Source organism: Mobula hypostoma, unplaced genomic scaffold, assembly GCF_963921235.1.
Source record: "Mobula hypostoma unplaced genomic scaffold, sMobHyp1.1 scaffold_64, whole genome shotgun sequence".
NCBI lineage: Eukaryota > Metazoa > Chordata > Chondrichthyes > Myliobatiformes > Myliobatidae > Mobula > Mobula hypostoma.
In genome coordinates this window covers 563,394-589,447 of record NW_026948239.1, presented here as the reverse complement: position 1 = coordinate 589,447, position 26,054 = coordinate 563,394, and the positions used below count along the sequence as shown (strand labels likewise).

The 26,054-nt window shown below is 50.9% G+C and overlaps 1 protein-coding gene across 1 annotated transcript in view; it reads right to left on the bottom strand.

The window, feature by feature from the left end:
- Nucleotides 1–14,637: 14,637 nt before the first annotated feature.
- LOC134342133 (NACHT, LRR and PYD domains-containing protein 3-like) overlaps nt 14,638–26,054 on the bottom strand; it is a 67,634-nt gene continuing 56,217 nt past the window's right edge. Inside the window, 7 exon segments of the mRNA XM_063040091.1 lie at nt 14,638–14,836; nt 15,001–15,168; nt 15,324–15,494; nt 15,649–15,819; nt 15,973–16,059; nt 16,576–18,229; nt 18,232–18,312. Coding sequence (XP_062896161.1) covers nt 14,749–14,836; nt 15,001–15,168; nt 15,324–15,494; nt 15,649–15,819; nt 15,973–16,059; nt 16,576–18,229; nt 18,232–18,312 — 2,420 coding nt within the window. The 3' untranslated portion in view covers nt 14,638–14,748.

The following is a 26,054-nucleotide window of genomic DNA, read 5'->3' as shown; positions in this document are numbered from 1 at the left end:
TGGGAAAAAGCCCCTGGCTATCAATGCCTCTCATCATCTTATACGCCTCTATCAGGTCACCGCTCATCCCCCGTCACTCCAAGGAGAAAAGGCCGAGTTCACTCAACCTGTTCTCGTAACGTAAGACCTTCAATCCAGGCAACATCATTGTAAATTTCCTCTTCTCCTCTTCTCTCTCTCTCTCGCTCTCTCTCTCGCTCTCTCCCTCTGTCTCTCTCTCTCTCTCTCTCTCTCTCTCTCTCTCTCTCTCTCTCTCTCTCTCTCTCTCTCTTATCCATCTGCTCTATTATCCCTCTGCTCCCTGCAGTGAGGTGACCAGAACTGAAAACAATAATCCAAGTGGGGTCTGACCAAAGTCTTACATAGCCGTAACATTACCTCATGGCTCTTGAACTCGATCCCACGGTTGATGAATGCCAACACTCGGTATGCCTTCTTAACAGCACTGTCCCCTGAAACATTTCACCTTTCACACTTCACCTTATCAAACCTCAGTGGAAAAAGCCTGTTGCATCTAGCCCATCTGTGCCTTTTACAAATGTATATATCTGTATCAAATCTCCCCTCATTCTCCTACGCTTTCAGGAATAAGCTCTCAACCTATTCGATCTTTCTTAGTAAGCCAGATACTCATATCCAGGCAACATTCCTGTAAATTTTCCCTGCACTCTTTCAATCTTATGCAATGCCCCTTGTACATAGCTGAGCGGAAATGCACAACACACTCCAAATTAGACGTCAACGATATCTTATGGAAATTCAACATAAGATATCATCTCATGTACTCACTGCTTTCATTGAAGAAGGTCAATGTGCCAAAAGCTCCGTTTACGACCTGTGACGCCACTTTCAAGGAATAATGGATCAGTGTTCCCAGATCCCTCGTTCTACGGCAGTCCTCGGTGCCCCAGCGTGACTAAGTCAGTAACTAAGGTGTCTGTTTGTGTGTGTGTGCGTGCGTGTGTGTGTGTGTGTGTGTGAGAGAGAGAGAGAGAGAGAGAGCGAGAGAGAGAGGTGAATACATGAAAGTGGGATAAAGCCAGTGAGTTCGAGATATCAAACTAATGTCCTACATTGAGAGCAATGCGGGACGTTTGGAAGAACTGGTTGACTATGATACATGATAAATTTACTTTATGACGTATAGGATATAACATATATTATATATTATAAAATATCGCCAAGGTCAGTATAAACATAATGACTTGGTGTGGGAAGGAACAGCAGTATCGAATATGCTGCAAATTTGAACTGAACTGAAATGTGTTTGAAAATGTATCTGAGATCGACGGTATGCATTGCGCACAGGGAAACTTTAAACACACCGACCCCGCATTGACAGAGAAGAACGATGCTCTTTTCGGACTTCAAACCAGCAACTGACCAACTGCACTGACGATTTAGTCGGTTTAACATGACCATTGGGAATACGATGTCACCGCAGGCTGCAACCCCCCATTTCCCCACTTCTGTCAGTATTATGGAAGAATCATTTTCTCCGTCAACTTCAGGGAATTATCTACCCATTCTCAGTATCTTGCTCGTGAATGCGCACTGTTTACATCTCCACAAACAGCCATTTAGTTACACAAACATACAACGGATTCCGCAAGAATTCAGGTGGGAATACATTCATTTAGGGGAGGGCGTATGTGTATGCGTCAATAAAAAGATACTGGAAGAATTAATCTGATCAAACGGCTTCTATGAAGAGAAATGCAGTGAGATTCGGAGAAGACCCGATGCCGAGGTATCACAGGGTATTAAACATGGAGACAACCCCTTCTGTCCAGGCAGCGAATTTCTGACCACCATCAGCACCGCATCTGCTTCTCACCCTCCCCTATCCGGATCCTCCTACCACGTGCGGACACTTGTCTCCACCTCTTCCTACTGACGATGCCCCCTCTATGGCTCGATCCAGGAGGAGAGACCTTACCCCAAACGCCCACCGTATTTCCCTACATAGACCTGGTTAACAGGAACAAATGAGGTGTACGAGGTGTATAAAAATGCATAGAAAACTAGAGCGCTGAAAGAAGGCGCGATATTCTTATAGCAGGCAAGGTGAAGGAGAATTCCGAAGGCTTCTACAGATATATTTAGAGCAAAAGACGAGCAGACGACAAAACAGATCCTTTGAAATGCATCTATGCATGGAGCCGAAAGATCTCAAATGGATTTTTCTTGGCATCGGCATTTCCTGTGGGCCGTAGCGAACCGGGAGGAAATCTACCAACGCCGGCAGCGGAATCTGGTCCAGCTAAAACAACGGCTGAAATGTCTGAACAGGGCTAAATAAGGAGGGGCTCTGGATGGTAGGACTGGTAACGTACCTTACTGGGGTATCAGTGATTTGACGGACATGAAATAGAGACGAACTGTATGATCGACTCGGGAGGAAATCACGGTAGTTCACACGATGTACAGAGTATCGGAAACGGGGGAACAAACAGCGACGTCTTCTGTGAAAAACTTATAAATCCGAAAGGGGTGATCACAACGCTGCGATCACACAAGAGGACACCATATGGTTAACAGAAAGTAGATGAAGGGGATTGAGAGAATGTATACTGAAAATAATAGGGTGTAATAATTCATGAATTTGTCCTCCTTTGACCGCCGAAGTGTTCATTGTTTACACTGGGTAAAATGTCTTAAATGTCTCTGCAGATGTTTTTTGAAAGTACCGGGAAGGTGGTACTGAATGTCAAATGGTTGCAGTCGATCGCTTGAGGGGGGATGAGACTGAACAAGTGGCCTCTGCGCCAGTGGGGAACTCGTTTGTGATCAGTGCACACCACTCTACTGGTTTACAGGTTGTCAGAGAGACAAAACAAAGACCGACGTTCAGTTCAAATCCCTCAATAGTGCGAACGCTCAATTCGATGCCATAAGGAAGGAGCTTGCAAATGTTATATTAGTAAAGGACCGCCAGATAGGTGCGAAGCTTTTAAGAAGACATTGGTCGCAGACTGTTCAGGTTAGAGTAATGAACAGTGCTGGGATAATTCCACCAGCTGCATTGCCAATGGGAATCAAGGGCATGGCCAGGAAACATGAGTAGATCTGTCTAAGTATAGTCAGCCTGGATAAAGCCAGTTCCCTGTGCATTGCAGGAATCATGTCAATACATTAACAAGGCATAAGGTGGCATGAAACATTCCTGTTAGTAAACAGATAAGAGAGACCTAAATCGTGGATTTTAGTGTACTGTGCAAAAGTCTTAGGCGTATATAGAGGTATATATGTTCAAATAGGTGGGGTGCCTGAGACTTTTTCCTGAGACAATATTATAGTAGTTTTATGTATTGCACTCTACTGCTACAAAGGAAAAAAAATCAAGACATACGTGAGTGATCATAAACTTGAGTCTGATATGGGTCTCGGATTGTGGACTGAGAAGTGGAAGGGGGCAGAGTGAGGGAATTCATGAATGGGAAAAGGGATAGGGAGAGGATAGGGAGCATGAAGCACGGAAGCGACATTCTGCAACGATCAGTAAACACATTATATAGAATTATATGTCTTTGCCTGGTGTGTTGGGTGTGACCGCGCCCAGGCCACCCCTGCCCTCCCCCAACGCATTACTTTCCTGCCACCTGTCCCACAGCCCTCCCGTGGCTATCCATTCCCCCCTTCACAGCATCCTTTCATTCCGACAGAATTACAACCTCGTTTGAAAGGTGATCCGTGTGCACAACCACAGAGTTAACTGAATATATCACCTCTACATTTACTCGCGAAACGGACATAGATGGCGAGTTCTCTGGAGGGGACGGTGCCGTATGGGGCTTATTTACATTGGAATGGATATTGTGTTGGATTTCTTTATTAATGTTCTCATACCCTGATCATCTTTATCCCAGGATATTACGGGAGACAAGAACAGAGATTGCTGTGACATTTTCAAGGATCTTTGCACCCTCCTTATAATAAGTAATAAATCGAATGGCCAGGAGATAGCTGGTGTAGCGTCATTATATTAGGGGAACAGGGAACAGAGATAAGCCGGGGAACTGGTGATAAACGAGCCTTTGAGCAGTGGAGAGTTTGCTGACGGATGGGATTCAGATGGGCAGTATCTGCCTGCACAGACCAGAAGAGTTGCCGGCTCGGGGTCAGCCGGACAGAGTGGACAACGATGTGACAGATAGAATACAGTGTATGGAGGTTCAGGGGGTGCACTTTGGAGCGAACTATTCATATGTGGAGAGGGCCTAACGGGGGAGGGGGGCGGCAATAGGAAAAAACAACTGTTTGTGAACTTATGAGTCCTTGTTCTGGAATCGGTGAAGGCAAATTTACAGGCTAAGTCGGATGAACGAAGACAAATGCAATGTTGGTATTGATTTGAAGAGGACCCGAATTTGATGCCACAGAGGGTTCAGAAGCCAATTCATTGGGCTTACATAATCAAAAGTTATTGATTGTTGAAGGGGCTAACGGTTTTGGTAGAAGGAAGACGTTTGGGGTTGGGGATTGATTGAGATGTTTGGGACAGATCACCTAAGAAAGAAAAGTGGAGAAGTTGAAGGAAGAAATTTCAAAATTCTGTTCTTATACCCTATAATTTTATTGTCTATCCGATGCCATTTGACAGTTTGATTTAACCATCGGGCTTTCGCCTAAATCCTTACTAAAAAGTCTATCGTCAGCTTTTACTTTGTCGCGTTCACTTTTTATTTTTGCTATCACCTAACTAACACTTTGGGAAATGAGGAAGATTGATGTCATGCACGCTTCTACCTTTAGAAATAGACTTTTCGCAGATGATAAATGGAACTTAAGATATTGTGCGTGTGAATAAACATCACAGTTTTTATACCAAAGACCTGACACAGATGAACTCGACAGATGAAGTTAGGATCTCTGTACACGTGAATTTTCTCAGCTCATAACGTGTTCGGGGATGTGCCCAAGTTGGACACTCAATCCGAGCATGGACCACGCCCGACCTGATCTCCCGGGCGTTCAGTGTAAATTCCACCCGTTCTTCGTGTGACTGCACAGGAGCAGAATTATTTATCTAGAGGATGTACGGCGATGCCGAGATCAGGATTATGGTGAAATAAAAGGTAGGCTGTGATCAGTAATTGGCAGGATGTGGATGTCGTGGACTGCCTGTGCCGAAGGGTCTGTTCCCAGGTTGTGTCTATCTTGGGCTCTAAACCAGTTCTATTCTCCTAGCTGCCAGGTTCTCCGACCGGACAGTTGTGCAGTGTCACGTGCAAAAGTATTATCAACGCAACTGGGAAGAACTTAGATATTTTGTTTATTAATTTGTTGAATAATTGACGTGAACGGATATTTCACTGCTCTGATGAATTGTTTTCTGAACTTGGACTGAGTCACCCCATAAATAAAAGTGTTTCTGCAGCAACTTAATATCATCAGCATCTCTCCAACGTGATCAAGTATGTATTACAAATCGCGTATTTAGTTTGATGCCGCCCGGCAATGAGGTAATAAAGGAACTCGGCAACATCCACCGACCACAGGGTGATAAAATATCCGGAGATGGTGAGAAGTAAGATCACAGACCTCCTCCTGCTCTCCATCTCCGGGTCACTTCGGTTCTGTGTCTTGTTCTGACCCCTCAGCCCCTTATGAACACGACTGGTCCCTAAAATGTGTCTGACTGTCAGACCGTTGAGTATCAGTATTAAGAAGAATGGGAGTAATCGCGTCAGAATGGCAAAAAAAAAAAAAATCAGATATATGCCACTCACCCGGGATCCGTATAGTAGCTCGGTTTTGTAATACAGTCCCAGGGTATATTGTCAACCACTTTCACAGGTTGATACATAAAGAATGAGGGCACATTCTCAAAACAAAAAAAAAAAATGCCGGTTGCTGTCAGCACCACAGCCGCAGTTTTCCCGGTGCAATATTTAGATTTCCACTTCTGGCAACCAATGGCGACAAACCGATCAAACGTAAAAGTGACAGTGAACCAGACAGAGTATTCTGCGGCTACCTCTCTCGAGACAGAGATCGCACTGTACACGGGAGAGATGTTGAGGAAAGTCCAGGGGGAGTAATAATAACTGACCCGCCACAGTATGACCGCAAAGATGATGGTCAATAGACCCGCCGTTGCCATGGCCACCAGGTAGCGAGTGGTGCGGGTGGAGAGGCCGCACTTTCCCCGGGACAGGATCACAATCGCCAGAATATTCACTGGAGGGACACGAAAATGTATGAGTGATTCACTATCTCGCTGCTCCGTGGGTCTCACGGCAGAAATAATCTGGGATCTGAGGACAAACAAACTTTCTAGACAACTCTAGATCAGCTTGTTGTTGAGCGCAGTAGGGGATCAGATGTATTGGATTGGGTATTGTGTAATGAACCGGAGGTGATTGGAGAGATTGAGGTGAGGGAACCCTTAGGAGGCAGTGATCATAACATGATTGAGTTCACTGTGAAATTTGAAAAAGAGAAACCGAAATTTGATGTGTCGGTATTTCAGTGGTGTAAAGGAAATTACAGTGGCATCAGAGAGGAACTGGCCAACGTTGACTGGAAAGGGACACTGGCGGTAAGGACGGCAGAGCAGCAGTGGCTGGAGTTTATGCGAGAAGTGAGGAAGGTGCAAGACAGGTATATTCCAACAAAGAAGAAATTATCGAATGGAAAGAGGATGCAACCGTGGTTGACAAGAGAAGTCAAAGCCAAAGTTAAAGCAAAGGAGAGGGCATACAAGGAAGCAAAAATTAGTGGGAAGACAGAGGAATGGAAAGTTTTTAAAAGCTTACAAAAGGAAACTAAGAAGGTCAGTAAGAGGGAAAAGATTAACTATGAAAGGAAGCTAGCAGATAATATCAAAAAGGATACTAAAAACTTTTTCAAGTATGTAAAGAGTAAAAGACAGGTGAGAGTAGATATGGGACCGATAGAAAATGATGCTGGAGAAATTGTAATGGGAGATAAGGAGATAGCAGAGGAACTCAACGAGTATTTTGCATCAGTCTTCACTGAAGAAGATATCAGCATTATACTGGACACCCATGGGTAGCAGGGAAGAGAAGTGTGCGCAGTCACAATTACGACAGAGAAAGTACTCAGGAAGCTGAATAGTCCAAAGGTAGATAAATCTCCCGGACCAGATGGAATGCACCCTCGTGTTCTGAAGGAAGTAGCTGTGGAGATTGCGGAGGCATTAGCGATGATCTTTCAAAAGTCGATAGATTCTGGCATGGTTCCAGAGGACTGGAAGATTGCAGATACCACTCTGCTATTTATGAAGGGGGCAAGGAAGCAAAAAGGAAATTATAGACCTGTTAGCTTGACATCGGTGGTTGGAAAGCTGTTGGAGTCGATTCTCAAGGATGAGGTTACAGAGTACCTGGAGGCATATGACAAGATAGGCAGAACTCAGCATGGATTCCTTAAGGACAAGCCTATTATAATTTTTTGAGGAAATTACCAGTAGGCTAGACAAGGGAGATGCATTGTATGTTGTATATTTGGATTTTCACAAGGCCTTTGACAAGGTGCCACACATGAGGCTACTTAACAAGATAAGAGCCCATGGAATTACAGGAAAGTTACATACGTGGATAGAGCGTTGGCTGATTGACAGGAAACAGAGAGTGGGAATAAAGGGATCCTATTCTGGTTGGCTGCCGGTTACCAGTGGTGTTCCACAGGGGTCCGTGTTGGGGCAGCTTCTTTTTACATTGTACATCAACGATTTGGATTATGGAATAGATGGCTTTGTGGCTAAGTTTGCTGACGACACGAAGAGAAGTGGAAGGGCCGGTAGTGCTGAGGAAACGGAGAGTCTGCAGAGAGACTTGGATAAATTGGAAGAATTATTTAAATGGGGAGAAAATTCAAAGTTCTGAGATGCAACGGGACTTGGGAGTCCTCCTACAGTATTCCCTTAAAGTTAACCTCCAGGTTGAGTCAGTAGTGAAGAAGGCGAATGCAATGTTGGCATTCATTTCTAGAGGAATGGAGTACAGAAGCAGGGATGTAATGTTGAGGCTCTATAAGGCGCTGGTGAGACCTCACTTGGCGTACTGTGGGCAGTTTTGGTCTCCTTATTTAAGAAAGGATGTGCTGACTTTGTAGAGGGTACAGAGAAGATTCACTAGAATGGTTCCTGGAATGAGAGGGTTAACATATGAGGAACGTTTGTCCGCTCTTGGACTGTATTCCTTGGAGTTTAGAAAAATGAGGGGAGACCTCATAGAAACATTTCGAATGTTGAAAGGCATGGACAGAGTGGATGTGGCAAAATTGTTTCCCATGATGGGGGAGTCTAGTACGAGAGGGCATAACTTAAGGATTGAAGGGCGTCCATTCAGAACAGAAATGCGAAGAAATTTTTTTAGCCATAGGGTGGTGAATCTATGGAATTTGTTGCCACGGGCAGCAGTGGAGGCCAAGTCACTGGGTGTATTTAAGGCAGAGATTGATAGGTATCTGAGTAGCCAGGGCATCAAAGGTTATGGTGAGAAGGCGGGGCAGTGGGACTAAATAGGAGAAAATGGATCAGCTCATGATAAAATGGCGGAGCAGACTGATGGGCCGAATGGCCGACTTCTGCTCCTTTGTCTTATGGTCTTATGGTCTCTCTCTCTCCATCCCCCCGTCTGTTATCTCTCCCCCCCCCCGCATTGCCACCCAATCCCTCTCTCCTTCTCCATCTTTCTCTGACTCTCACCCCCCTCCATCCTCTCTCCCTCTCTCCTCCCTTTACAATTTCTCCTCCACACTCTCTCTCTGCCCCTCCTCCCTCACCCTTTCCACACTCACTCCCTCACTTTCTCTCCCCCTACCTCGCTACTTTCCCTCTACACGTGGTCTCCCTTCTCTCTCACTTCCACAGACCCTTTCAAACTTGTATCCCCCTCTCTCTCTCTCTTTGTCGCTCTCTCTCTGTCTCCCGCATTCTACTTTCTCTCTCTCCACTCCCCCTTCTCTCTGTCTGTTCTCAGTCTCTCTCTCTCTCTCTCTCTCTCTCTCTATCTCTCTCTCTCTCTCTCTCTCTCTCTGTATCCGACAGACTATCTCCTGCCTGTTTGCGAATGTCATCTGCGCTCTCGCCTGTACTCGCCAAACGTCCGCATTGGGTACTGCTGCACCGGATGCCGGTCCCCCGCACCACACACACACCCACGGTAGCGATTCAGCCCTCATCCTCCTCCCAACCCACGGAGATCTCCACTTGGCCTTCCCCCTCTCCCGTGGCTCTATCTTGCTCCCCTCCCAGCAGCGCTCCCTCTCTCCACGCCAAGCTCCCTCTGAACCCTCGTCCCCTCTGTTGCACCGTCCACTCTCCCCTCTCCCCTCTCCTCCCCGATCCCCCCGTCGACCACTTCCCCTGGCAGCTCGTCCCAAAGACGGACCACACTCTGAGTGAAAAAAAAATTCCCCTCGAGTCCCCTGTTAAATCTGTAAAACCTGTGCCCTCTGGTTCTGGATTCCCCGACCCTGGGGAAAACAGTCTGTGTTCATTCACCCTGTCTGTGCCCCTGGTGGTTTTACACACCCCTGTCAAGTCACCCCGACACACCCGGGAATAAATTCCCAACCTGCCTGATCTCTCTCCGTAACTCAGTCCCTCCAGTCACGGCCACATCCCTGTAAACGCGTCCCGTTAATTGAAAGATAAAGATCTGAGACAAGAGTTAACACAGATTTCACTCCTCTCCCCCCCCCAAACACTTCAAAACACATCTCCCTCTCCCACACTCTCCCTCTCTCCCCACACAACGCGCTCCTTCCCTCTCCCCCGACTCTACCCCGTACCCCAAACTCTCCCCCTGCTCCTCCTTACCGGCCATCTCTTCCTCTCCCTCTTCCCCCTCACTATATCTCCCTCTCTCACCCCTCTCTCGGAACTACCCCTCTTCTCTCTCACACTCTCAACTCTCCCACACTCTATTTTTCCTCTCTGCTCACTTTTGACTTTCACCCCCCCTTTCCCCCTCTCCGTTTCTCACCCCTCTCTCCCCTGTTTCACCCCTCTCTGTCCCTCACCCTTCTTGATATCCCACCCCTCTCCCTCTTTTACCTCTTTCACCCCTCTCTGTCCCTCATCCTCTCTCCGTCTCTCCCCCCTCTGTTCTCCACCTTTCTCTCCCTCATCTTCTGCCTCTCACGTTTCCCTCCCCCCTCTCTCTCTACCCTCTGACTTCCACCACTCCCTCTCCTCCCTCTCTCTGCCCGGTCTAACTCTCCCTCTATCAACTATTCTCTGCCCCCTCTCCTCTTTCTCCCCATCTCTCTCCCACCCACCCCCTCTCTTCCTCACCCATCGCCCCCCAATCTCTTCCTCCCCGTCTGGGTCTCCCACCTCCGCCTACCCCACACTCCCGCTGCCAATCCTACCCTCTCCCCGCCTCTTCTGTCTCTCTCTTCCCCGGCCCAAGCCCCTCCCTTTCTCTCACTCTCACCCCATGTCTCCCTCTCTCCGTCTGGCAGAGGTTTGTGAGCGGGGTGACGGTGATTTTGCTGGTTAACTGCCTGGTCTCCCTGGTGATGTCCGTCCTCACGGCCATCGTCAACTGCGGGAACCTCGAGTGCTGTGCCGCGCGGCCTCCGGTGTGAGTGGGATCTTCCTGTGCACCGGGGGGTGGGCGGCGGGGGATGGGACGTGGGTGGAAGAGATGGAAGGAGATGGAAAGAGGGTGGGGAGAGACGGGAGGGAGCAAGAGAGGGAGATGGGGGCAGAAAGGGAATGAAAGGGGTGGGGAGAGGAGGATAGGGTGGGAAGAGAGAGAGGGGTTGGGGAAGAGATGGAGGGACAGAGGGGATGAAGAGAGGGGACGGAGGGAGAGAGAGGCTGAGGGAGTGGGCAGTGAATCTCGTCTCCTCTCCTCACCTTCTCTTTCTCCCCTGCCCTCCTCAATCTGATCCCTCCCTCTCCCCCAATGCAGAGGATGGTGGTGATCCACGCTAACCAGCCCGCACCGCCGGACCTCGCCTCCATCTTCTCCAGCGGACCGGCGCCCACCCCGGCCTCTGACGGGCTCCAGTGACAACACGTTTCCCGCTCCACGGGACAGCCCGAAGGATTCGGGCCAAGCGGCCTGAAAGAATAATCAAGGTGGGATTTTGGAGACGGGGGTGTGGGGGGTGGGGAGGGTAAGGGTGCTAGCCTCTTCCCGTAGTCACATTCCTACCCGTGGGTACCCCCCAGTTCCAGCTCCCTTGTTACGAGTCGCCCTCTCCCACCCTCGGCATTCGGTCACTCCTGAAACACTCCGCTCGCTATCCCCTCTATCACCGCCCGTCTCACCCTGGCTGGTGGCCATTTTGTGATGGGTATCATAGACAATCGCTCTCCCAGCATCGCAGAAATGGTCACACTCTTTTTCTCGCCTTCCACTCACTTCCCTCCCTGTTGATTCAATCTCAACTCCTCATCCCTCCGCCCCACCCCCGCTCTCCCGACTCTCCATTTAACCTTCTGCCGACAGCCATTTTGTGAGAGTGTGTGACCCTCCCTCCCTCTTCCTCCACCACGAAGTGTGTCACTCCCTCACACTCACCATCTTGTCAACCCCTTTCCCATCCCATCACTCGCAAACACCTTCCCTCCCTCCCCTCGCTTTCCTCTCCCCGCCACCTCGATGTTGTGCCACTTACACTGGTTATCTGCCATTTTGCGATGCCAATTTTCGCCTCTCCTCATCACCCCCTCTCTCTCTCTATTACCCAGTGAGTCTCTCCCCTACTCACCCCGTCACTCCTGACACCCTCCCCTCTCTGTCCACTTGTCCTTTCCCCAGCCACCCACCACATCCTGGGGGGAGAACATTTTCTGATGGGAAATTTTGCTCCCCCACCCGTTCCCTCCCCTCCGTCGTTGAGTGAGTCACTCCCCTCTGCATCCGTTACGACACTCAACTTTCCGTCCCATCAGCCCTGACCGCGTCCCGACCCCTCGCTCCCCCTTTCCCCCGTCCACACCCCACTTTCTTGCCGTCTGTCTAATTTGCAAAGGATCGTAACCACCCACTCTTCCTGCACTATTGAGTAAGTCACTCCCCCCACACTCCTCATCCTGTTCCTGCCCACCCTGTCCTATCAGACCCCTCTCTTCTAGTCCTGTAACTTCCTTCCCTTCCCGTCCCATCAGATCCCCTCCCACCTCGTCCCATTACTTTCCCTCCTTCCTGGTCCCATCACTCCCGCTCCCTTCTTGTTATTTCACTCCACCTCACCCCGTCTCTATATTATCCATGTCACCACCAGTTTGTGACAGGAACTCTCTCCTCCCCTTTTCGTCCCCTATTGAGTCAGTGACTTCGCCACCGTCACCGTCTCATCAGTCCACTCCTCATCCCGTCACTCCTCTTCCTCCCAAACCCCTCACCCCTCCTCCCCAAAACCCACATGTATGTGTATGTGTGAATATCTGAAATGTATACATTACTTTATTCAATGACAACATTATTAGAATTAAAACATACATGTAATACCCAAGACTATATTAAACACAAATTACTGTTATTACAATCAATAACACACTCGATCCCGGGATTGTATCCACCGGCACCGCATGTTCCTTCGCCATAGAATCTGTGTGCGACAGTGGCCATTGTAAGTCAGTGTCTCACTCCATCCCCGGCGGCCACATTAACCAAGGAACACACACAAAAATGCTGGAGAACGCAGCAGGCCAGGCAGCATCTATAGGAAGAGGTACAGTCGACGTTTCGGGCCGAGACCCTTCGTCAGGACTAACTGAAAGAAGAGATAGTCAGAGATTTGAAAATGGGAGGGGGAGGAGAGATCCGAAATGATAGGAGAAGACAGGAGGGGTAGGGATGGAGCCAAGAGCTGGACAGGTGATTGGCAGAAGGTATACAGAGATGGAGAAGGGGGAGTTTCATGGGACAGGAGGCCTAGGGAGAAAGAAAGGGGGAAGTGAACCCACTATAGTGAGGGGGACAGAAGGAGAAAAAAGACAGAGACAAAACAGGGAAAAATAATAATGATAATAAATAATAAATAAGGGATGGGGTACAAAGCAGAGGTGGGGCATTAACTGAAGTTAGAGAAGTCAATGTTCATGCCATCAGGTTGGAGGCTACCCAGATGGAATATAAGGTGTTGTTCCTCCAACCTGAGGGTGGCTTCATCTTTACAGTAGAGGAGGCCGTAGATAGACATGTCAGAATGGGAATGGGATGTGCAATTAAAATGTGTGGCCACTGGGAGATTCTGCTTTCTCTGGTGGACAGAGCGTAGGTGTTCAGCAAAGCGGTCTCCCAGTCTGCATCGGGTCTCGCCAATATATAGAAGGCCACATCGGGAGCACCGGATGCAGTATATCACCCCAGCCGACTCACAGGTGAAGTGTCGCCTCACCCGGAAGGACTGTCTGGGGCCCTGAATGGTGTTAGGGGAGGAAGTGAAAGGGCATGTGTAGCACTTGTTCTGCTTACAAGCATATGTGCTGGGTGGGAGATCGGTGGGAAGGGATGGGGAGGACGAATGGACAAGAGAGTCGCTGAGATTGTGTGATGGGACGGAGCAGAGGGAGATTCACTCTGTGTCTGACCCCAGGAATGTGTGATGGGACGGTGTGGAGGGAGATTCACTCTGTGTCTGACTCCAGGAGTGTGTGATGGGATGACGTAGAGGGAGTTTCACGCTGTGTCTGACCCCGGGCGTGTGTGATGGGACAGTGTGGAGGGAGCCAGACATATTTATATACTATTTCCCTATTTTTCTCCCTCTTTCCTTCTGACTATACCTCTTGCACATCCTCTGGATTCCCACCCCCACCCCCCCCGTCTTTCTCCCTGGACCTCCTATCCCATGATCCTCTCATATCCCTTTTGCCAATCACCTATCCAGCTCTTGGCTCCATCCCTCCCCCTCCTGTCTTCCCCTATCATTTTGGATCTCCCCCTCCCCCTCCAACTTTCAAATCCCTTCCTCACTCTTCCTTCAGTTAGTCCTGACGAAGGGTCTCGGCCTGAAACGTCGACTGTACCTCTTCCTAGAGATGCTGCCTGGCCTGCTGCGTTCACCAGCAACTTTGATGCGTGCTGTTTATTATCAAAGTTCTTATTTGTCACAATATACTACCCTGAGATTCATTTTATTGCAGTCATTTACAGGACAATTAATCAATATAGCAGAATTTATGAAAAACTATATAAAAACAAAGACTAACAAACAAGCAACGTGCAAAGGAAGGGGAATTTGTGCAAATAAAATATTAAATAATAATGACACGAGTTGTAAATTCTTTGAAAGTGAGTCCGTAGGTTGTGGAATCAGTTCAGAGATGATGTGAGTGAAGTTATCCACGCCGGTCAGGAGTCACCCGTGTCTCAGAAAAAAACCCGCCATCATCGGGCCCTTCCTGTCCGTTTAATTCCCCGGCATCAAACATAAAAGTTGCCCGTGAACGCAGCAGGCCAGCCAGCATTACCTACTCCCGGGATAATCCCACCCCGGGACACCAGTGTCCCAGACTGAGCCCCGGCCCCCGGGCTCTTCCCGTCTGTGTCATTCCCCGGGGTCTCGAACCTGCACATCCGGCGGAAGCTGCGCCGCTGGACAGGAGGCGGAAATACGTCACCACGGGAGACCCGCGAACGGCACACAGCGCGAGGCTGAAGCCAGTTCCGTTAAAAACCGTTGGGAATTAAACCTGGCGCGCGGCCATTAAAGGTAAGGGGAAGGTGGGGGGCGGGGTTAAAGGGGAGGGCGGGGAATCGGCCAAAATGTCCCCATCCCGCGGGCGGGGATGTTCACACATTCAGATGTTCACACGGTCACTCTCAGTCCGGGTCTGGGTTCCTGCAGAGATCTCAGTTCCTTCATCCCGGTCCGACTGAACTGATTCCAGTCCAGCCTGAAACAGATGGGAGAATAAAGATGAAATAAACAGATTACACAACAGTGTCAGTAACAGGGGACTGGGGTTAATGTTTCAACAACACTCACAGACAAATATCACCAGAAAACCCGCGGATCCGCTGATATTTTATCACATTGAACATTAACACAAACACTCACTGGATCCGCTCCAGACTCGGGAGGATCAGTATGAGGCGGCGGAGAGCGGGGACAGATCGGTCTGTCAGCGAGTTTAATCCCAGGTCCAGCACCGTCAGTGATGGGTTTGTACTGAGAGCGGAGACGAGATCCTCGGCACCAGAATCTGTGAGACCGACACCCCACAGCCTGGAGATGACAGAGAGTGAGGGTGAAGGACACAGAGAGACAGGAGATGGTACAAATCCCCAGTGTTTATCAGTAACACAATTACTGATCACATTAATGTTCAGTGTCAGACACCCAGTGACTGTAAACACAATCTCCCACAGTCTGGTATTTACCACAGTCTCTGTATTTTACACTCCGGGTTCCTCAGAGCCGCAGACACCAGTTTCACTCCTGAATCTCCCAGTTCATTAATACTCAGGTTCAGCTCCGTCAGTGATGGGTTTGTACTGAGAGCGGAGACGAGATCTTCGGCACCAGAATCTGTGAGACCGACACCCATCAGCCTGGAGATGAGAGAGAGTGAGGGTGAAGGACACAGAGAGACAGGAGACGGTGCAAATCCCCAGTGTTTATCAATAACACAATTACTGATCACATTAATGTTCAGTGTCAGACACCAGTGACTGTAAACACAATCTTCCACAGTCTGGTACTTACTCCAGTTTCTGTATTTTACACTCCGGGTTCCTCAGAGCCGCAGACACCAGTTTCACTCCTGAATCTCCCAGTTTATTATAACCCAGGTTCAGCTCCGTCAGTGATGGGTTTGCATTGAGAGCGGAGGCGAGATCCTCGGCACCAGAATCTGTGAGATCGACATCCTCCAGCCTGGAGATGAGAGAGTGAGGGTGAAGGACACAGAGAGACAGGAGACGGTACAAATCCCCAGTGTTTATCAGTAACACAATTACTGATCACATTAATGTTCAGTGTCAGACACCCAGTGACTGTAAACACAATCTCCCACAGTCTGGTACTTACCACAGTTTCAGTATTTTACACTCCGGGTTCCTCAGAGCCGCAGACAGCAGCTTCCCTCCTGAATCTCCCAGTTCATTACCACTCAGTCTAAACACAAACAGACAAATTGATGAACAAAGTGATTCAAACCGTGGGTCTGAGGGAGTTTCTCTCACTCGGATATTTCAGGAAACATTAAACCCTTCAGTAAATCACTGATCGGAGTTCCCATCACTGTCAATGTCCCTCACTGCCCAGCTCCAGGGTATTCACCGAATGTCAGTAATTTAGTCTGTCGGTGTGACTCTGTAAAATCCACATATTCTGTCTCATTCCCCGATGGTTAGAAAAGTGTTCCTGATGTGAGAGGGTCGGGATGGGCAGGGATGAAGGGGAGAAAATCCCGCAGTGAAGAAGATTTGTGAATGGGGAAATATCGATGGGAGATGATGGAAGAAAAAGGAGGAAGGGGGAAGGGGAACAGAGATCCCACAGGACGAAGGGGGATGGCATTTGTTACAATTCTTCACAATCGTACTTACTATAGTTTTCCCCAAATCCCTTTACATTGAAACAACACAATGGAACAGTTTCACAGTTCACATGAAAGATAAATCAAGTTACCTCAACTCCTGGCACTTGTGCAGCCCGGGTCCCAGCCGCTGGATTCCTTCACACTGAATGTGGCAGCTCTCCAGGTCGAGGTGTTTTATTGTATCACACAGTCCGATGACATGAGACAGGACCGCGCAGTCAATCGGGGTCAGTGTCATTCCACTGAATGAAAGTGTTTCCACAGATCCCAGTGTGGCCTGAGCCAGTCCACGATTCTGAGACTCAAACAGGTAGTGCAATGTGTTTAGGAGGCTCCTTTTACCAGCTTCACTCCATGTGTTTCCACTCCGGCGTTTAACCTCCTCCTTCACCCAGTCAATCACCCGGCAGGTTGTTTGATGAGGAAATGGACCCAGAAACTCCTCCAGGCCCCGAGCTGTCATTGGGGAGGAGAGACCAGCAACAAAACGAAGAAATACCTCAAATCGCCCATCTGTCATGCTGTGGGCCTCAGTGAGGAATATCAGGATATCCCCGGGATGTGGATTCAGGAATTGTGCGACTGCAGCTACAAACTCTTGGATGGTGAGGTGTGAGAATGTGTACACCACGCTCCGGGCAGAATCCTCTCTCTCCAAAAGCTCCATCAGGAACCCGGACAGGAACTGGGAAGGGTGCAGATTGTAGTTGATCAAATCTCCATCTGTAAACACAATCTTCTTCTCGGACACTCCTCTGAAGGCCATCTGACCAACCCTGAGTAACACATCACGGGGGTTCTCAATCTCACGGCCGTGGTTTTTCAGGATGTTGTAAATATAGTAGGAGTACAGTTGGGTGATGGTTTTGGGAACTCGCTGCGGGTCCCTGACTCTTTGTGTGAAGAAGGGGCCCAGTGCCAGAGCGAGGATCCAGCAGTAGGAGGGGTTGTAGCTCATGGTGTACAGGATCTCGTTCTCCTTCACGTGTTTGAAAACAGCTTCTGCCACCGTCTGATCTTCAAAATGCCTGATGAAATATTCCTTCCGTTCCTCACCAACAAATCCCATGATTTCAGCCCAGATACTGATCATTGCCTTTTCCAATAAATGTAACGCAGTGGGACGGGTGGTCACCAGCACTGAACACCCTGGGAGCAGCTTGCCCTGGATTAAACTGTACACAATGTCAGACACTTCACACCAGCACTCGGGATCTGGACACTGGTGCTTGGGTTCTGTATCTCTCCGACTGTCAGCAAAATCAATTCTGTGCTTGAATTCATCCAAACCATCGAATATAAACAGCAATCCCTCTGGGTTCTTCCAGACCTCTCTCAGGATATTCCCAAAGTAAGGATACTGATCCAGGATCAGTTCCCTCAGGTTTATTCTGCAGTTAATGGAGTTTAAATCTCGGAATTTGAAACTGAAGACAAACTGGAATTGTTGGTATATTTTCCCCGTGGCCCAGTCATAAACAATCTTTTGTACCATTGTTGTTTTCCCGATCCCTGCGACTCCGGCCACTGCTGCCGAACTCCCAGATTTGGATTTACTCCGGGAAAAGCTGCTCTGGAACAACTGATCAGTCCGGATTTTTTCCAGCTCTCCGCGGAGATGTTCCTCTCTCCACTCCTCGTGGTCTCTGCCTCTTGCCAGCAGCTCATGTTCCACCAGTCTCCGATCTCGAACAGTAGAAATGACCGTGAGCTCAGCGTATCGATCAACCAGCTGGAAAACCTCACCTTCTCCCTCATCAGGATCGTGTTCACTCTCAGCGTTTCAGTTTGTACCCGCAGAGTCTCCTTGTGTTTCTGTTGAACATCTTCCATGGGAACAGACAGTGGACAAACTGTTAGATGCCTCAACTCAGAACTTAGTATTTAAGCACACAAGAGTTAGCTCAAAGCTATTGCATTAATTGGATTCATCAATGGATGCTCGAACAGTAAAGTAAATTCCATTAACAGACCCCTGACTGGACAGAGAGGCCTGGTCCAGATAAACACCAGATCATCACATTTCACAATTAACTGTGCTGTGAAGGTGAGTATTTCCCTGGTAGTTCACTGACCCCCAACTGTCCTGTACTGGAAACCCCCCCCTCTACTATCAGAGGTGTCATTTTTCCCTGTGGAATAAACTTTTAGTCCCCATTGTTGATGTGGCATCTGGAGATGGAGAAAAGGATAGTGGGCATTCAGTGAAAGGAACAGGTCCGGGAATCACAGCTCCCCCTCCCCTCTCACCATCACCCTGTCAGGGATGTGCGGTGTCTGACAGTGTGTCAGGACCCTGTCAGGGTTGCGTGGTGTCTCAAAATGTGTCACGTCCCTGTCAGGGGTGTGTGATGTTTCACAGTGTTTCAGGACCCTCTCCGGGATGTGTGGGATCTCACGGTGTGTCAGGACCATGTCAGTGGTGTTTGGAGTCTCACAGCATGTCAGGACCTTGTCAGGGGTGTGTGGGGTCTCACGGTGTGTCAGGACCCTCTCAGGGGTGTGTGGTGTCTCACAGTGTGTCAGGACCCTGCCAGGGGTGTGTGGGGTCTCACAGTGTTTCAGGACCCTGCCAGAGGTGTGTGGGGTATCACAGTGTGTCAGGTCCTGTCAGGGGTGTCTGGGGTCTCACAGTGTGTCATCACCGTCTCGGGGGTGTGTGGGGTCTCACAGTGTGTCATCACCCTCTCGGTGGTGTGTGGGGTCTCACAGTGTGTCAGGACCCATTTGGGGTGTGTCGGGTCTCACAGTGAGTCAGGACCCTTTTGGGGTGTGTGGGGTCTCACAGTGTGTCAGGACACTGTCGGCTGTGTGGGGTCTCACAGTGTGTCAGGACACTGTCGGGTGTGTGGTGTCTCACAGTGTGTCAGGACATTGACAGGGGTGTGTGTGGTCTTACAGTGTGTCAGGACCCTGTTGGGAGGGTGTGGTGTGTCACAGTGTGTCAGGACCCTCTCAGGGTTGTTTGAGGTCTCACAGTGTGTCAGGACCCACAGTGTGTCAGTGTCTCACCATGCGTCAGGACACTGTCAGGGGTGTGTGGGGTCTCACAATGTGTCAGGACCCTTTTGGGGCCTGTGGGGCTCACAGTGTGTCAGGACCCTCACAGAGGTGTGTCGGATCTCACAGAGTGTCAGGACCGTGTCAATAGTGTGTGGGGTCTCATAGTGTGTCAGGTTGCTGTCAGGGGTGTGTGGAGTTTTACAGTCTGTTCTGTTCCTGTTAGCCGTGTGTGGGGACTCACAGTGTGTCAGGACCTTGTCAGGTGTGTGTGGCATCTCACAGTGTTAGGTCCTGTCAGGGGTGTGTATGATCTAACAGTCTGTCATGTCCCTGTCAGCAGTGTGTGATGTCTCACAGTGTGTCAGTACCCTGTCAGGTGTGTGTGGGATCTTAATGTGTGTCAGGACTCTGTCAGGGGTGTGTGGGGTCTCACAGTGTGTCAGGAACTTGTCAGGTGTGTGTGGGGTCTTAATGTGTGTCAGGACCCTGCCAGGGGTGTGTGGGATCTCACAGTGTGTCAGGACCCTTTTGAGGTGTGTCGTGTCTCACAGTGTGTCAGACCCTATCCAGGGTGTGTGGGGTCTCACAGTGTGTCAGGACACTGCGAGTGGTTTGTGGGGTTTCACAGTGTGTCAGGACCCTTTTGGGGCCTGTGGGTCTCACAGTGTGTCTGGATTCTCTCAGGTGTGTGTGGCATCTTAATGTGTGTCAGGACCCTGTCAGGGTCGTGTGGGGTCTCACAGTTTGTCAGGTCCCCGTCGGAGGTGTGTGGGGTCTCACAGTGTGTCAGGACCCTGCCAGGGTTGTGTGGGGTCTCACAGTGTGTCAGGACCCTGTCAGGGGTGTGTGGGATCTCACAGTGTGTCAGAACTTTCTCAGGGTTGTTTGAGGTATCACAGTGTGTCAGGACGCACAGTGTGTCAGTGTCTCACCGTGCGTCAGGACACTGTCAGGGGTGTGTGGGGTCTCACAGTGTGTCAGGTCCCTGTTAGGAGTGTGTGGGGTCTCACAGTGTGTCAGGTCCCTGTCAGTTGTCTGTGGCGTCTCACAGTGTGTCAGGTCGCTGTCAGGGGTGTGTGTGGTCTCACACTGTGTTAGGATCCTGATAGGGGTGTCTGGGTTTCACAGTGTGTCATCACCCTCTCGGGTGTGTGTGAGGTATCACAGTGTGTCAGGACCCTGCCAGGGTCGTGTGGGGTCTCACAGTGTGTCACGACCCTGTCAGGGGTGTGTTGGATCTCACAGAATGTCAGGACCCTATCCAGGGTGTGTGGGGTCTGACAGTGTATCAGGACTGCGTCAATAGTGTGTGGGAGCTCACAGTGTGTCAGGAACCTGTTAGGGGTGCGTGGGGTCTTACTGTGTGTCAGGACACTATCAGGGGTGTGTGAGGTATCACAGTTTGTCAGAACCCTGTCAGGGGTGTCTGGGGTCTCACAGTGTGTCATCACCCTCTCAGTTGTGTGTGGGGTCTCAAAGTGTGTCAGGACCCTGCCAGGGTCGTGTGGGGTCTCACAGTGTGTCAGGACCCTGTCAGGGGTGTGTTGGATCTCACAGTGTGTCAGGACCCTTTTGAGGTGTGTGGTGTCTCACAGTGTGTCAGACCCTATCCAGGGTGTGTGGGGTCTCACAGCGTGCCTGGACACTGTGAGTGGTTTGTGGGGTTTCACAGTGTGTCAGGACCCTTTTGGGGCCCGTGGGGTCTCACAGTGTGTCAGGACCCTCTCAGGGGTGTGTTGGATCTCACAGAATGTCAGGACCCTATCCAGGGTGTGTGGGGTCTGACAGTGTGTCAGGACTGTGTCAATAGTCCGTGGGTGCTCACAGTGTGTCAGGACCCTGTTAGGGGTGTGTGGGGTCTTACTGTGTGTCAGGACCCTGTCAGGGGTGTGTGAGGTATCACAGTTTGTCAGAACCCTGTCAGGGGTGTGTGGGGTCTCACAGTGTGTCATCACCCTCTCGGGTGTGTGTGGGGTCTCAAAGTGTGTCAGGACCCTTTTGGGGCCCGTGGGGTCTCAGGACCCTCTCAGGGGTGTGTTGGATCTCACAGAATGTCAGGACCCTATCCAGGGTGTGTGGGGTCTCACAGCGTGCCTGGACACTGTGAGTGGTTTGTGGGGTTTCACAGTGTGTCAGGACCCTTTTGGGGCCCGTGGGGTCTCACAGTGTGTCAGGACCCTCTCAGGGGTGTGTTGGATCTCACAGAATGTCAGGACCCTATCCAGGGTGTGTGGGGTCTGACAGTGTGTCAGGACTGTGTCAATAGTCCGTGGGTGCTCACAGTGTGTCAGGACCCTGTTAGGGGTGTGTGGGGTTTCACTGTGTGTCAGGAACTTGTCAGGTGTGTGTGGGGTCTTAATGTGTGTCAGGACCCTGCCAGGGGTGTGTGGGATCTCACAGTGTGTCAGGACCCTTTTGAGGTGTGTCGTGTCTCACAGTGTGTCAGACCCTATCCAGGGTGTGTGGGGTCTCACAGTGTGTCAGGACACTGCGAGTGGTTTGTGGGGTTTCAAAGTGTGTCAGGACCCTTTTGGGGCCTGTGGGTCTCACAGTGTGTCTGGATTCTCTCAGGTGTGTGTGGCATCTTAATGTGTGTCAGAACCCTGTCAGGGTCGTGTGGGGTCTCACAGTTTGTCAGGTCCCCGTCGGAGGTGTGTGGGGTCTCACAGTGTGTCAGGACCCTGCCAGGGTTGTGTGGGGTCTCACAGTGTGTCAGGACCCTGTCAGGGGTGTGTGGGATCTCACAGTGTGTCAGAACTCTCTCAGGGTTGTTTGAGGTATCACAGTGTGTCAGGACGCACAGTGTGTCAGTGTCTCACCGTGCGTCAGGGCACTGTCAGGGGTGTGTGGGGTCTCACAGTGTGTCAGGTCCCTGTTAGGAGTGTGTGGGGTCTCACAGTGTGTCAGGTCCCTGTCAGTTGTCTGTGGCGTCTCACAGTGTGTCAGGTCGCTGTCAGGGGTGTGTGTGGTCTCACACTGTGTTAGGATCCTGATAGGGGTGTCTGGGTTTCACAGTGTGTCATCACCCTCTCGGGTGTGTGTGAGGTATCACAGTGTGTCAGGACCCTGCCAGGGTCGTGTGGGGTCTCACAGTGTGTCACGACCCTGTCAGGGGTGTGTTGGATCTCACAGAATGTCAGGACCCTATCCAGGGTGTGTGGGGTCTGACAGTGTGTCAGGACTGCGTCAATAGTGTGTGGGAGCTCACAGTGTGTCAGGAACCTGTTAGGGGTGCGTGGGGTCTTACTGTGTGTCAGGACCCTATCAGGGGTGTGTGAGGTATCACAGTTTGTCAGAACCCTGTCAGGGGTGTCTGGGGTCTCACAGTGTGTCATCACCCTCTCAGTTGTGTGTGGGGTCTCAAAGTGTGTCAGGACCCTGCCAGGGTCGTGTGGGGTCTCACAGTGTGTCAGGACCCTGTCAGGGGTGTGTTGGATCTCACAGTGTGTCAGGACCCTTTTGAGGTGTGTGGTGTCTCACAGTGTGTCAGACCCTATCCAGGGTGTGTGGGGTCTCACAGCGTGTCTGGACACTGTGAGTGGTTTGTGGGGTTTCACAGTGTGTCAGGACCCTTTTGGGGCCCGTGGGGTCTCACAGTGTGTCAGGACCCTCTCAGGGGTGTGTTGGATCTCACAGAATGTCAGGACCCTATCCAGGGTGTGTGGGGTCTGACAGTGTGTCAGGACTGTGTCAATAGTCCGTGGGTGCTCACAGTGTGTCAGGACCCTGTTAGGGGTGTGTGGGGTCTTACTGTGTGTCAGGACCCTGTCAGGGGTGTGTGAGGTATCACAGTTTGTCAGAACCCTGTCAGGGGTGTGTGGGGTCTCACAGTGTGTCATCACCCTCTCGGGTGTGTGTGGGGTCTCAAAGTGTGTCAGGACCCTTTTGGGGCCCGTGGGGTCTCAGGACCCTCTCAGGGGTGTGTTGGATCTCACAGAATGTCAGGACCCTATCCAGGGTGTGTGGGGTCTGACAGTGTGTCAGGACTGTGTCAATAGTCCGTGGGTGCTCACAGTGTGTCAGGACCCTGTTAGGGGTGTGTGGGGTCTCACTGTGTGTCAGGACCCTGTCAGGGGTGTGTTTGGTCTCACAGTCTGTCAGGTCCCTGTCAGGGGTGTGTGGGGTCTCACAGACTGTCAGGACTGTGTCAATAGTGTGTGGGGTCTCACAGTATGCCCTGTTAGGGGTGTGTGGGGTCTCAGAGCGTGTCAGGACCCTGCCTGGGTTGTGTAGGGTCTCACAGTCTGTCTGGACCCTGCCAGGGTTGTGTGGGATCTCACTGTGTGTCAGGACACAGTGAGTGGTTCGTGGGGTTTCACAGTGTGTCAGGACCCTGTCAGGTGTGTGTGGGATCTCAGTGTGTTTCAGGACCCTGTCAGTTGTGTGTGGCATCTCACAGTGTGTCTGGTCGCTGTCAGGAGTGTGTGTGGACTCACAGTGTGTCAAGACACTGTCGGGGGGTGTGGTGTGTCACAGTGTCTCAGGATTGTTTGAGGTATCACAGTGTGTCAGGACCCACAGTGCGTCAGTGTCTCACCGTGCGTCAGGATACTGTCAGGGGTGTGTGGGGTCTCACAGTGTGTCAGGATCCTTTTGGGGCCTGTGGGTCTCACAGTGTGTCAGAACCCTCTCAGATGTGTGTGGGATCGCAATGTGTGTCAGGACCCTGTCAGGGGTGTGTGGGGTCACACAGAGTGTCAGGACCGTGTCAATAGTGTGTGGGGTCTCACTGTGTGTCAGGACCCTTTTAGGGGTGTGTGGGGTCTCACAGTATCTCAGGTTGCTGTCAGGTCTGTGTGGTGTCTCACAGTGTTTCAGGTCCCTGTTAGGGGTGTGTGGGGTCTCACAGTGTGTCAGGACCCTGTCAGGTGTGTGTTGGATCTCACAGTGTGTCAGGACCCTTTTGAGGTGTGTGGTGTCTCACAGTGTGTCAGACCCTATCCAGGGTGTGTGGGGTCTCACAGCGTGCCTGGACACTGTGAGTGGTTTGTGGGGTTTCACAGTGTGTCAGGACCCTTTTGGGGCCCGTGGGGTCTCACAGTGTGTCAGGACCCTCTCAGGGGTGTGTTGGATCTCACAGAATGTCAGGACCCTATCCAGGGTGTGTGGGGTCTGACAGTGTGTCAGGACTGTGTCAATAGTCCGTGGGTGCTCACAGTGTGTCAGGACCCTGTTAGGGGTGTGTGGGGTCTTACTGTGTGTCAGGACCCTGTCAGGGGTGTGTGAGGTATCACAGTTTGTCAGAACCCTGTCAGGGGTGTGTGGGGTCTCACAGTGTGTCATCACCCTCTCGGGTGTGTGTGGGGTCTCAAAGTGTGTCAGGACCCTTTTGGGGCCCGTGGGGTCTCACAGTGTGTCAGGACCCTCTCAGGGGTGTGTTGGATCTCACAGAATGTCAGGACCCTATCCAGGGTGTGTGGGGTCTGACAGTGTGTCAGGACCGTGTCAATAGTGTGTGGGAGCTCACAGTGTGTCAGGACCCTGTCAGGGGTGTGTTTGGTCTCACAGTCTGTCAGGTCCCTGTCAGGGGTGTGTGGGGTCTCACAGAGTGTCAGGACTGTGTCAATAGTGTGTGGGGTCTCACAGTGTGTCAGGACCCTGTTAGGGGTGTGTGGGGTCTCACAGCGTGTCAGGACCCTGCCTGGGTTGTGTAGGGTCTCACAGTCTGTCTGGACCCTGCCAGGGGTGTGTGGGGTCTCACAGTGTGTCATCACCCTCTCGGGTGTGTGTGGGGTCTCAAAGTGTGTCAGGACCCTTTTGGGGCCCGTGGGGTTTCACAGTGTGTCAGGACCCTGTCAGGTGTGTGTGGGATCTCAGTGTGTTTCAGGACCCTGTCAGTTGTGTGTGGAATCTCACAGTGTGTCTGGTCGCTGTCAAGAGTGTGTGTGGACTCACAGTGTGTCAAGACACTGTCGGGGGGTGTGGTGTGTCACAGTGTCTCAGGATTGTTTGAGGTATCACAGTGTGTCAGGACCCACAGTGCGTCAGTGTCTCACCGTGCGTCAGGATACTGTCAGGGGTGTGTGGGGTCTCACAGTGTGTCAGGATCCTTTTGGGGCCTGTGGGTCTCACAGTGTGTCAGAACCCTCTCAGATGTGTGTGGGATCGCAATGTGTGTCAGGACCCTGTCAGGGGTGTGTGGGGTCACACAGAGTGTCAGGACCGTGTCAATAGTGTGTGGGGTCTCACTGTGTGTCAGGACCCTTTTAGGGGTGTGTGGGGTCTCACAGTATCTCAGGTTGCTGTCAGGTCTGTGTGGTGTCTCACAGTGTTTCAGGTCCCTGTTAGGGGTGTGTGGGGTCTCACAGTGTGTCAGGACCCTGCCTGGGTTGTGTGGGGTCTCACAGTGTGGACCCTGCCAGGGGTGTGTGTAGTCTCACAGTTTGTCTGGACACTGTCAGGGGGGCGTCTCACAGTGTGTCAGGCCCCTGTCAGGGATGCGTGTGGTCTCACAGTGTGTCAGGACCCTTTTGGGGTGTGTCGGGTCTCACAGTGTATCAGGACCCTGTCAGGGGTGTGTCGGGTCTCACAGTGTGTCAGGAGCCTTCCAGGGTTGTGTGGGATC